The 12,485-nt window shown below is 44.7% G+C and overlaps 2 protein-coding genes across 2 annotated transcripts in view; both read left to right on the forward strand.

Annotated features, from left to right (window-relative positions):
• Window positions 1–1,023: 1,023 nt before the first annotated feature.
• dusp5 (dual specificity phosphatase 5) lies at window positions 1,024–6,717 on the forward strand. Its single transcript, XM_076293333.1, has 4 exons — window positions 1,024–1,505; window positions 2,332–2,474; window positions 3,002–3,221; window positions 5,715–6,717. Exons 1-4 carry the CDS (start codon window positions 1,148–1,150, stop codon window positions 6,299–6,301), a joined length of 1,308 nt encoding a protein of 435 aa, XP_076149448.1. The 5' UTR covers window positions 1,024–1,147; the 3' UTR covers window positions 6,302–6,717.
• Window positions 6,718–8,215: 1,498 nt separating this feature from the next.
• Window positions 8,216–12,485, forward strand: part of smc3 (structural maintenance of chromosomes 3) — a 38,043-nt gene continuing 33,773 nt past the window's right edge. Inside the window, exons 1-11 of the mRNA XM_076293342.1 lie at window positions 8,216–8,391; window positions 9,529–9,604; window positions 9,697–9,735; window positions 9,892–9,959; window positions 10,378–10,449; window positions 10,545–10,624; window positions 10,809–10,887; window positions 11,018–11,135; window positions 11,361–11,536; window positions 11,889–11,969; window positions 12,262–12,426. Of these exons, the coding sequence (XP_076149457.1) occupies window positions 8,377–8,391; window positions 9,529–9,604; window positions 9,697–9,735; window positions 9,892–9,959; window positions 10,378–10,449; window positions 10,545–10,624; window positions 10,809–10,887; window positions 11,018–11,135; window positions 11,361–11,536; window positions 11,889–11,969; window positions 12,262–12,426 (969 nt within the window). The 5' untranslated portion in view covers window positions 8,216–8,376. The remainder of the gene's footprint in view (window positions 8,392–9,528; window positions 9,605–9,696; window positions 9,736–9,891; window positions 9,960–10,377; window positions 10,450–10,544; window positions 10,625–10,808; window positions 10,888–11,017; window positions 11,136–11,360; window positions 11,537–11,888; window positions 11,970–12,261; window positions 12,427–12,485) is intronic.

Below are 12,485 nucleotides of genomic sequence, written 5' to 3' on the forward strand. Positions count from 1 at the left end.
GATGTCACTCTCCCAGATTAAGCCTGGGCCATATGGCTTGTTGCCTGCTGCTTCTAATCCACCGGCAGCAGGCTCCTCTTCCTGTAACCAGCTCACTGATGATGCTCCAGGTTCCTCTCTCTCTCTCTCTCCCCCTCTCAACAATTTCCCTAACAATCTTTTGGATGGAATCCCACCTCTCTCTCTCCTCTCCAACTGCCAGGAATGTCTTACTAATCTTCTCATAAACCCCTTATACAATTAAAGTTAAAAAAAAAAAAAAAAAACATATTCCATTCAGTTCAAGAAATAATACATATGTAGATTGAACTGTATTTAAGGATTCAATTCACATAAAGCATCTCATCAAAGCTGACGCAGTGTTTGTCATGAATATCATTTGACGAATGTGACGTTTAAGCTTGTTAGGATTTACAGGATTATGAAAAACGGATATAGGCCATGGTGGCTATACGCGGGACAATCGGAAGTTTATCCTGGTCCAGTCACCTTTCCTCAAACTGCGGTGTCAGACAGGTGCATCTGCTACTGTTAGGCCACCTCGGAGAGACTATTTTGTCTCTTGTGACAACAAATAGCATATACCCATTAAACGCTTTTTCCACAACACAGGGGCAAAAGAGCACTGTTGGGAATAACTAGGCTATTGTAAAACAAATAGGCTATACAGTAGGCTACCTTTATCATTTTAGTTAACATCACCTTTCAGGACAAAAGATATTATATATATGACTAATCTGTCCATGAAGTTAATTAATTGGAAGATACATTTGTTTAAATAGCCAAAGAGAAAGACACGGTGTTTAATAACGAAACGTTAGGACAACCATGACTAATGGCTGATTCAAAGGCGGTAATATTCATCCTCAGAGAAGGCGTGTTCAAGGTAGCCTACAGGCAATATCGCTGTGGGCAGAAGAACTCTAATCATACCTCATCGGAGTCCATATATGGTTCGTGACGTCACAAGCCGGAGGTTTCATTCATATAAAACTCCTCAGACGGAATCCCCTTAGAGGCAATGTAGGCAAAGACGCACGAACGGGTGTAGCAAACTGTTGTAGCTCCTACGCCCTAGACACAAGAACTGTAGCCTTGTCATTTCAACCCACACTAATAGAAATATTTCAACATTCAACCAGCCATCATGAGGGTTTCAAGCATAGATTGTCGCCGTTTGAAGAAAATTATCAGAAAGGAATGTGGAAGCTGTCTTATTGTGGATTGTCGACCATACTTTTCTTTTTCGAACTCTAATATTAAAGGTTCGGTCAACGTGAACCTGAATTCCGTTGTCGTCAGGAGATCCCGAGGAGGCCCGGTGCCGCTTCAGTTTGTCATCCCGGACGAGAAAGCTTTGTATCGGCTCCGGGAAGGCAGCATCTCGGCTGTCGTGGCTCTGGACGACCGGACACCTCATTTCCAAAAGCTCAGAAAGGACAGTGTCGCTCAAATAGTGATTAATACACTCTCAGCGAGTGGTGCTAACATCTACTTTCTGAAAGGTGAGAAACGTACCATTTTATTTTAAACTGTATGGCTATAATCTTGTATGGCTAATCTGACATTGTCAATATGTGCATGTCTCCATAACGAATATAGATTAATCATGGAAAGGAACATAGCCTACATTTATTTGACTAGGCTAATATGTAAATAGGTATGTTATTAATATTAATGTCTAATACTGGCAACCACATGAAATTAGTAATTAGAGGGAATCCATCTTTCACTTCTTGGATTATTATCTAACTGTAGCCTTATGTCACGTATCATTCCCACTCATGGCTGAAATGTAAACTCGCACTTTCATGGTTTCCGTGAAATGACTCGTTTTAAGTCTAAGTCATTTATTTGATCACTCGCTGTTGTAGCAACCAACCCCACAAGCAATGTATTTTCTGTACACTTGGAGAGATAAATTCTCAGCGTGCGTCAAAGGACTGGGATGAGTCACGGCTCGGGAAGCTTGAGAGCGCGCGGCGCAGCGCACTCCTTTCAATGATTTTTTTTCTCGCCATTCAAAATCTATTAATAATAGCCCACGTATGCTATTTTGTGTGGAGAATTGCCATTATGATCACTTTGCTTTAGACAATGTGGCCTTCATCAAAACAGGCTACTTAAATACTGTAATCGCTTAATTAATTTATCACGGATACTTTACGTGCCATGACTACACCTATATTTCACTGAGAATGATACCTTACAAAAATGAAGTGATACAGGAGGATATTTCGAGGACTGAATGGGAACAAGCCGATACACATTATTTTTATATCATCATTCTAGTGGTTAGTTGGCTAACTTGATGCATGTTGTCTTTTACAGGGGGCTATGAGAACTTCCACGCCCAATACCCTGAACTTTGCACTGAGATGAAAGCCGTCGAACCTACCGGAACCGAAACCGAGAGAATCATCGGCAGCCACTGTGAGAAACTGGGCTCCTACCTCAAGCCAGATTACGATCAGGTATGGAAGAGAGAAAACCCGCCGCTTCCCCCCTCTGGCCCACTGCCACAGCAGCCGCTTCCCCTATGGAAGCTGATTATTGTCATGGTTGCCATCAGCAGGCTCTGCAGGAAAACAGATAAGGCTGACAAGCAGAACTATTTTAGTTCTTAGTCTTTTTCAGTTGAGCAGTGGCCCCTTAATGGCAGCTCTGAAACAGTGAAAGAAATGTCTAAATTAAATCAGCAACGTTGGTTAAAGTGAAACAGTAGTTTCTACCAACCTGACCCTACTCACTCAGCTGAAGTCTCACATTAAATGTTAAAGGCATGGTCCAGTCAAAGCCACTGGTTATCAAAGCTGTCCAGCTGACATCTGAAATAGCCAGCCCCACAGTTTATCTTTCATCTATGACCTTTCTCAAGCTTTTGATGTTTTTTTTAAAGGAAGTAGCCTTTTAAACACCCCCATCCACCTCAAATCCACTACATTAGAATGATTCTGAAAGACTTGGCACTGACGTTCTTTTCTCTTTTGTGTTGACACAGGGTCCGCCGGTGGAGCTCACCCCTTTCCTCTACCTCGGCAGTGCCTACCACGCCTCCCGACACGACTACCTGGCTGACCGCCGCATCTCAGCCTTGCTCAACGTCTCCAGGCGGGACACACACCCGGCAAAAGGCCAGTATGACTACAAGTGGATCCCAGTGGAGGACAGCCACACGGCCGACATCAGCTCCCACTTCCAGGAAGCGTTCGACTTCATCGGTGAGTGGGCACATGAATCATGTCACCTCACCCCCACTCAATAAACCTTAGCCTCTGGACTGGGCAAGACACTCCAGCGGTCCTGTTGGTAGGGAGACAGAGGAGAGGATTCAACCATGGTCATCAAAACATTCAAATGTTACCACTGGATTGGAAAGACCTGCACATTATAGTATTTTGTGTCAACCACAGGCGATGGATTTCCCTTTCTTTGTGTATATAAGTGCCTTGCAATGGCACAGGATATGGCATCGGGGTCAAAATCAAAGGCAGTGTGTTATTTTAAAGCACACACAAGGCTATTGTCCTTACACTGCATTTGCTAATTCTGGACACAGCATGCAATCCTTCTCAAAGAGGAGAGGAAAGACACATATTTCCATCCTTTGTTAGCTCACTGCAAGCTTGTGTGGCTCTGGTTGTTTTTAAGTCTGTTTATTTTCTTCTGCGGTATTTGTAGTGACTTAGAGTGGGTGTTAAGGTTTCTAATAACATCCCTGCTTCCCAGATGTAGAGCTTTTCACACGACTCGTTCACACATTCCTTGGAGCTCAGGCGGTGTTACATGGCAAGGCTATAGATAGGTGCAGAACCTGTTTATTTCGGTGGCACATCTTACAGTTTTTAAATTAAGACTTCCTCTGCTGGCAGGGTGCTGCAGAGGAACCCAGAAATAAACTAAACTCTCACGACCAATCCTACTTCTCCCCTCCTCTGACTCTGCCCTCCCCACACACACAAATCCTTGGTGATTCAAGGAATAGCCTCTGACACCTCCCCCCCCCCCTGGCAGTTTAACAAGGTGCAGTTGTCACCGGATGTGTGCTCACTAATCTCTCCTCCGGTGTCTCATGACCGGGCGTGGTCGCTGTGCCCCGGCGTGAGGGAGCCGTTAATGACAGGCGGGGTGGGGATGCTCAGCTCGGAGGAATGTGAGCGAGGATCTCGCACATTGGTCCGGTTCCAGGTGGCCGAGCGGCCAGGGAGGACACCAAGGGGGCAGGTATTCTTAAAGGCCATAAAACCCTCACAAAGGGAGGAGGAAAGTGCTCTGGAGGCTATTTATAGACATCCGAGACCAGGGCAGAGATCTTTGCCCGCAGGCCAAACAGAGCCAAATGTCGTCCAAGCAAATAGCCATGTGAACCGTGCGTCCAGTCAACCCCAGTAAACGGGAGTGGGGATGTTCTTTGGGATTATTTATTTATTTGCCTCTTTATTTATTTATTTATAAGGGCAGGATACAGCTGCCAGGCCGGAACTCTGCTGGCGTCAGTGACTGGCTTTGGTTACGCAGGGACACGGATGTGTCACTCGCCCCCACGCCAGAAGTTGCCGTGGCATGCGGATGAGTGCGTGGCTATAACCCGCCAGACTGCGACCTACAAACGTTGCGTCGTCGTGTGTGTTTGCGTGTGTGTGTCATTGTCCTCGTCTGAGGCTTGTGAGTGAAATCAAAGCAGTGAGGTGAAGCAGAGAAGGGCCCGCTGCCACCCCAGATGGGCTGGACCGTGAGTCATCAGCAGTGGACAGGGACAGCTACTGTCGGACCAGATGAGCTGCTCTCACACAGAGATGCTGCATTATCCCAGAAATAAAATAGCTCTTGCGCAGAACTAACAAAATTATTTCAGCTCGTGGTCTCCAACATCCTAATTGCGAATGGCATCTTAAACATCTAATGCGTAATGGTTCTATGTGGAACTGTTGTTGGGGTGTTCTATGGGGACAAGCAATATGATGACTTCATACTAGACTACCTTCAAATAGATCCAAATGTTCTGAGCCAAATGAAAACTGTAGAGCAGAACAGTATAGATAGATCTCTTTATAGGGCTCTGCTGTGGAGCATTTAGAGGGTTCTTAGAACAGAGGAAGATGTTCTAAGCGTAAGGAGGAAAAGGCTGAAGCTCTCTGAAAATGTCAATGTTTGATTCTATTTGTGTGGTTACACCTCTGCGCCCTGTAATGCAACAGCAGAGTTTGGTTGTTGAACCAACATCAAAATCAGGATATGGACTTGTGTGGGCTGAGCAATAGGGAGATATATGGGCCTCATGGGCGAGGTGGGCCTTGAGGTGCAGCTGCATGGTATGACTCAGTTGGTGTTAGAAGGAGTCAATACGCCCAGGCAGGCTGTGTGGAGTTTGGCTGCAGATGTGTAGGAGAGGAATGTTGGGGGCGATGATACAGATAATGAAGATGATGATGATGATGACGACGAAGAGGATGCAGCTTTGAGACGAACAGAGAAAGTTGAGGGCGTGCAGCACCCGGAGCTGTCAAAACAACAGTCCACGCTTCACTTGCGTCTCTTCTGTCCTCCTACCACCCACTCACTTACCTATTTATGCCATTCTCCGTAGCGTTTGCGTCATAAGTACTGTTTTGGTTCTCCACCTCTGCACAAGATCATTTTTCTTCATTGTTATTGTTGTTGATATGAGCCTCAACAGTTTATTGACTCTCTCCCTCTTCATGTGTCTCCCTCAGATCGTGTGAAACAGGCCGGTGGGAAAGTGCTGGTGCACTGCGAAGCTGGCATCTCTCGCTCCCCGACCATCTGCATGGCGTACCTGATGCGGAGCAGGCGGCTGCGGCTGGAGGAGGCCTTCGACATCATCCGCAAGCAGCGCGCCATCATCTCGCCCAACTTCAGCTTCATGGGCCAGCTGCTGCAGTTCGAGGCTGAGGTGCTCTCTACGCCGCCTCCTGCTTCCCCTTCCTCCTCTGTCCCAGGGGCCTCCATGGACTCTGCCACCTCGTTGGAATTCACAGGAAATGGCACCGGGCCCGTTCCTGCGCTCCGAGATCCAGCCTCCTTGCCGAGGCTGTCCATGGACTCTGCCACCCTGGCGGGAATCACGGAAGTGTCTGGAGCTGGAACTAAGCCCCCACCCACGCCCGGACCCCGAGGGCTAGCGGCCCCCTCCCCGTTCTTCTCCGATGACTTTGAGCTGGGCAAGAGCTGGGAAGAGCCGTCTTCCGTCTTCTCGTTCCCTACCTCCTTCCTGACGCCCTTGCCCCTCCAGTCGCCGGTCCACCAGTTCAAGCTCAGCCCAATAACTGCACTGCCTTAAACAAGTGCTTGGCATTTCCTTTGTAGATTACTTGAAAAAAATAAAGCATATTATTACTAAATAATAAACCAACAGTTGAAAAGAAATAAGCCTCTTGGCAAACATTGTTAAGCAAGGTAATATCAGCTAAGGTGGAGAAAGAGAAAACAGGAAAAGAATTGTCACTGGAGTACTTTGCCTAAAGTTCATTTTCTGTGTGTGGTTTTAGGGATATTCACTGATACTATTTGCCTTTGATTTGTGGATTTAATGAAACTCAGCACGGTATACTGCAATACATGCCTTAGCAACGTGTTTTTATGTTGTTGTATTACTGTTTTTGTCTTAAAATCTGAACAGGCTTTCTGAATTAATTTATTGTTTTTTAAACAGTGTGTGTTTTTATAAAAACAATAAATGATGATAAAGTTCCTATAGGCAAACTAGTTTTCATTTAGACTATTCAATTTAGTCTATTTCATAACAGACTGGTAAACTTCATAACCTGGTCTGGTAAACTTCATAACCTGGTCTGGTAAACTTCATAACCTGGTCTGGTAAACTTCATAACAGACTGGTAAACTTCATAACCTGGTCTGGTAAACTTCATAACCTGGTCTGGTAAACTTCATAACCTGGTCTGGTTGGTGAACTGGGTGCATATGATGAATAATACTCGTAAGCATTTCAATTTTAGAAAGATTCTATCGATTAGATAAATACTTTATTAACCCCATGAGAAATGACACAAGAAAACACTCAGAATGGTCTAGCCTATCTAATCCCACAGTGAACCATCACTGTCACAAGTGAGTAAGTAGCTTAAATACAGTGATATGATACGACAGATAGGACTGTGTCAATGGAGGCGGCCTACTGGAAATGGTGATTACCATAAAATGTAAACGGTGCAAAGTAAAATAGTCTAGTGCAAGAATAATTACTAGGCCTAGATTAGCCTAATATAAAATACAAATAATTAATTTAGGCCTACTTATATGGACAAATAGGCTAGCCTACTAAAACTTTTAAGAACTCCACTACTTCATACTAGCTCGGATGTTGTTCCGTGCACATCGACAAACTGGGTGATAGGCTGTCATCGTTAATCCTGGTCCTATCACTCTCATCCGTTTCGTGGTTTAGGCACAGGTCACGCGCAACTGTGCAATGGTGACCCCTACAGAGATAATGTGGGAACGTCTCAAATAAATCTAAGAGGGAGGGGACACCCAGAAGAGTCGACTGTCTCTAGGGACCCCGATCAACCAACCAAATCCAAATCAGTGCTCGAATTCAACCAAAAAGAAGTCAGCCAACGTTTCCACTAACAAGCAAAACACATGTGCTTTAATGGCACACAATTGTAAAGGCATGATGGAGTTGTTGGAGCGAACCATGTTGCCTTTCCAGTGTAAGGTTTCCATTTGATAGGCATTTTGTCAGACTAAGGAATGGTTGGCGGGATAAATGGAGTATTTGGAGTCATACCTTTCAAGTTTTGATAGATCTCACGCGCATAACCGCAAAGTCTGCTGTTTTACAAAACACAAGATGCTCCTCTAAGGAGACAGACATTAAACAAATTGATACATTCAGATACAGTAGGCTAACTATAACAACTTACTCACGAAGTCTCTCAAGTCAAATCTCTCTTTGGCGCTCAACTTCGCCCTCATCAGGAATATACCAATTCAAACAAATAGGGAGAGGCGTTGAAACACATCATAATTTAGAAACATTATCTCGTGAGAAAATATGTAAATATTTGGAATGATTCAAAACAATTTGTTATGTCTATATAGACATCAATTAAATCTACAAATGTATAAGTTCTAAGAATATATATATATATATTAGTAACACCAACATCACCTAAAATGCACAGTGAACTCTTCTATTTGTCCCGCCCCTGTCGCCATTTTCGTTGTTATTTCTGTTTTGTCTGGATATTTCGCAAATCTCCGACGTAGCAGAATAGCAAAAAAGGCTTTAGTTACAAATAAAACTAGCCTTGCCCTTCTTCTCAGCTTTTGGAGGAGGAGGAGGGTGATTTTCGAATTTTATTCCTGAGGAAAGTCCCTGCATAGACGATCATGTACATTAAACAGGTAGGCGGAGAACTTGCATGTTGTGGAGACGTGTTTCTAGAAATAATTTGTGCTGCTTGTCAAATGCTGCAAAATCGTTTAGTAATATCACAACTGACTGAGAGCTAAGTGTCAAATGCTGGTCAAAATCGTATTTAAAGGGGGAACACAAAAGCAGGCGAATATATACTTATTAACATTTGAGGCGCAGTTAAAACATGCTAATGTTCATTCAGCCGGCTAGCAGGAAAATGGCTCGAGCTAACTAGCTCGTGCGTCTGCTAAGTACAAACATGGCTGCTTCAGGCATTTGGTGACCCAATACCCGAGCAACACCTCTTGTTATTAATTTGTAGACAGCCTAGTAGGTAATTTTTGTCATATATGGAATACATAGGGTGTTATTAGCAACAACACCCATCATACATCTCTTTACATTTCTGGCCAGTGTTTTCTTTTAACGAAGCAAGCTGATTAGCTATCTAGCTATCCTGCTGCAAATAGCTATAACGTTAGCCTTCTGAGGAGCTTGTTGCACACTAGCTAGCTACTGAGCTCACATTGTCATATCTGACAGTTCAAAAGCACACCCAGCGTTTTGATTGGATTCATCAATCATGCAATCTTAGTTATCTCAGGTCTATTCTAACTATTGTGAGTGGAGAGGTAGTAGACTTATTAAGTTCGGGTAACATTAGTGTCTCTGTTATGACATTAGCATAGCTAGTGATAGCAATGTAACTAGGTAGCTACTGTAACGTTAACATCACATATTGATGGACGTATGATTTAACAGAGATGGTTGAGGCAGGTCAGTAAACAAGCCTCTTTGGTTAAGATATCACTTCACCTCAAGACGTTTTTCTAACATTAGACGTCGATTTATTTGGAATGCCATTGCATAATATCTATGGTAGGAAAACAGTGACAGTACAGGTGTCTGGTCCTAAGAGCATGGAGACGTTACCACTCATCCCAAACAATACCACACAAGTTTGAGTTCATGTCATAGTGTGTCAGACATGTAAACTCAACCCATACTTCTCCTGCCCACATTAGCACCAGTGTAATATTCTAATCCTCCTTAGTGCGGATTATGGATTATTGTTGTGGTGGTGAAGTTCCTGCTTCTTGTTAAGTGGACATGTTTATCTGCAGGTCATTATCCAGGGGTTCCGAAGTTACAGGGATCAGACTGTGGTTGACCCTTTCAGCCCAAAGCATAATGTCATCGGTGAGTTGGTCTGTCATTATTTGTCTGTCCATTTGAATGAACAGTCGGGAAAGTACTGCGGATTTATGTCTAACATCTCTCTTTGTTAACAGTTGGCAGAAATGGATCTGGCAAAAGTAACTTCTTCTATGGTAAGTCTATCAGCATCTTGTGGTGTTTTGTATGATGTTTGTGTGGTGTGTTGATGGCACTGTGTGTGTTGTGTTCTATGCCTACTAGGTGTAGGTGTGTGTATATAGTCCTGTATACATAGTCATTAATGTGTATTATGCTTATCTTCCTCACAGCCATTCAGTTTGTGCTCAGTGATGAGTTCAGCCACCTCCGTCCCGAGCAGCGTCTGGCCCTGCTACACGTAAGAAACTCTCCCTTCTCCCCCTTACTCCCCCTTCTTCTTCCCCTTACTCCCCCTTCTTCCCCTTGCCCCTCAGCCTGACCATACACAGAGCTCTGTGAAAAGCCATTTCTGATATAAACCCGATTACCTGGTTAAACCTTTTCATGCAGACTACTAAATATGCTCAGTGCATGTTTTAGTTTTCTCTCCTCCGATGTAATAGTAATGTATATTATAAAAGACATTGTGTTAAGAACAGTGTATACATCTGAAGGTTTAAATTATAAATATATGATGTATGCATGAGTATAAATATGCCTGTGCATAATCCTACCTATTATAAATTGTCAGATTAATTTGTGATGTTAGAATGTTGTATGGTTAAGCACAGTTCTATGGAATGTTTGAAATAACAGCAGCATTTCTTTCCCAATAGGAAGGGACTGGCCCTCGTGTTATCTCGGCTTTTGTGGAGATTATATTTGACAATTCTGACAACAGGCTGCCGGTAAGACTCGTCACGACTTAATCTTTTGGGAAGCGTTCAACCCCTCACTCTCTTATAGTTAATTTGAGTGTCTTTCTCATGTTCTTCCTCCAAAGATCGACAAAGAAGAGGTGTCCCTCCGACGTGTCATTGGGGCCAAGAAGGACCAGTATTTCTTAGACAAAAAAATGGTGACGTAAGTAAAGCATTTTTGAAAGATTTTTACTGTCCTCTAATTTGGTCCTTACTGAAATGTAACTGTTTTGGGCTTAGACTTGGGTGTACCATTACCAGTTTTGTGCAGCGTTTGGCTGAGAGTAAGTTGTGTTTTTGAGCTGGGGGGTTGGCTGTGTTGACCATTGGCTTTTGTTGTGTTGCAGTAAGAACGATGTGATGAACCTGCTGGAGAGTGCTGGCTTCTCCCGTAGCAACCCCTACTACATCGTCAAGCAGGGCAAGGCAAGTCGGGCCACTGAGTTGCATTAACATACATTAGTAGCAATGACTAATCCTGACAACAGACTTTTATATTCATGAGATAAAAGAGAAATGTTTGTCAATAAGATTTTGTTTTGTCTTCTGGCCACAGATCAACCAGATGGCTACTGCCCCTGACTCCCAGCGCCTGAAACTGCTCCGAGAGGTGGCCGGTACCAGGGTCTACGATGAGCGCAAGGAGGAGAGTATCTCGCTCATGAAGGAGACAGGTGACTCACCAGTCCGCAGAACCACATTCACATGCAGAGCCCTATAGAAGCCTTGTAGACTTAGTGTAGTGTCCTGATCTATAGCATGACAGCATGCCCTATTGCAGTCCGTTGTTCATGATGGGGAAGTTAAAGAAAGTGATGTCCTGAACAGATGATCTGCAGGGCTGGTGTGCCACAGCCCTAACTGTTGTTGTTTGTTGTTGTTATTTTCCTCTCTATCAGAGGGCAAGAGGGAGAAGATCAACGAGCTGCTGAAGTACATCGAGGAGCGTCTGCACACTCTGGAGGATGAGAAGGAGGAGCTGGCCCAGTACCAGAAGTGGGACAAGCTGCGCCGGGCGCTCGAGTACACCATCTACAACCAGGAGCTCAACGAGACGCGCGCCAAGCTGGACGAGGTGACCCGTCATCCACAGGGCTTAAAGTGTTCAGGCACTGTGCCTGAATTCAGGCATGGGCTGGGTTGTTTTAGAATTGAAAACGGCCAATACGCAGGCTTATATGACATCTTGATAACTTCAGGCACAGACATTTTCTTTACTTTAAGCCCTCAGGGTTTTGGAACTGAGGTTTATGTTGCCACTCTGGTGATACATCTGTCTCTGGGAAATTGATGGGAAAGCAGATGTTCTTGTTTGCAATCATCTGATGTTCACTTGTAGAAAGTCCTATTTTGTCCTGCGTAACAGCGAATCCTCAATAGTGCACAGCAGGTCACTGTGTCTGACTGGTGAACGTTCTGTCCTGCAGTTGTCCACCAAGAGGGAGACCTGCGGAGACAAGTCCAGGCAGCTGCGAGACGCCCAGCAGGATGCCAGAGACAAAGTCGAGGTGAGAGCGTCAACAATCCCCCGTACTCCAGCACACGGGACCATTTTATGGGGTATGAGTAGGGGGGAGGGGCTTCTAAATTCATAGAATGTGTATGTATTTTCACTGCTTTGTATCACTAAGTTGGGATAAAGCAATTCTGTTTTTTTCTCAGTGAGCACATTCATCTTCTGCATCTGTGTTCATGTACCGGCACACAGGAAATTTGTGTCTAGTGTGTTTGGCTCCTAACTGAATTGGAAGGCAAAGTTGACCTGGAGTAACCCCTGTGATGCCCCTCCTCCTCCCGTAGGAGACGGAGCGTGTGGTGCGCGAGCTGAAGGCCAAGGTGGCCGCCATGAAGGAGGAGAAGGAGCAGCTGAGCTCGGAGCGGCAGGAGCAGATCAAGCAGCGCACCAAGCTGGAGCTCAAAGCCAAGGACCTGCAGGACGAGCTGGCTGGCAACAGCGAGCAGAGGGTGAGTCGGGGGCACACACACACACACACACACACACACACACACACACACACACACAC

The sequence above is a fragment of the Alosa pseudoharengus genome, unplaced genomic scaffold (assembly GCF_046254945.1).
Source record: "Alosa pseudoharengus isolate Yale_2024_CS ecotype anadromous, Long Island Sound unplaced genomic scaffold, YU_APseudo_1.1 YU_APseudo_1.1_scf_1, whole genome shotgun sequence".
Lineage (NCBI taxonomy): Eukaryota > Metazoa > Chordata > Actinopteri > Clupeiformes > Clupeidae > Alosa > Alosa pseudoharengus.

Excerpts from the sequence above, each read along its gene's own strand:
- dusp5 (XM_076293333.1), top strand. The coding sequence starts at position 1,148 with ATGAGGGTTTCAAGCATAGATTGTCGCCGTTTGAAGAAAATTATCAGA. Across the intron at positions 1,506-2,331 it reads TAACATCTACTTTCTGAAAG|GGGGCTATGAGAACTTCCAC; the intron begins GTGAGAAACGTA and ends TGTCTTTTACAG. Across the intron at positions 2,475-3,001 it reads TCAAGCCAGATTACGATCAG|GGTCCGCCGGTGGAGCTCAC; the intron begins GTATGGAAGAGA and ends GTGTTGACACAG.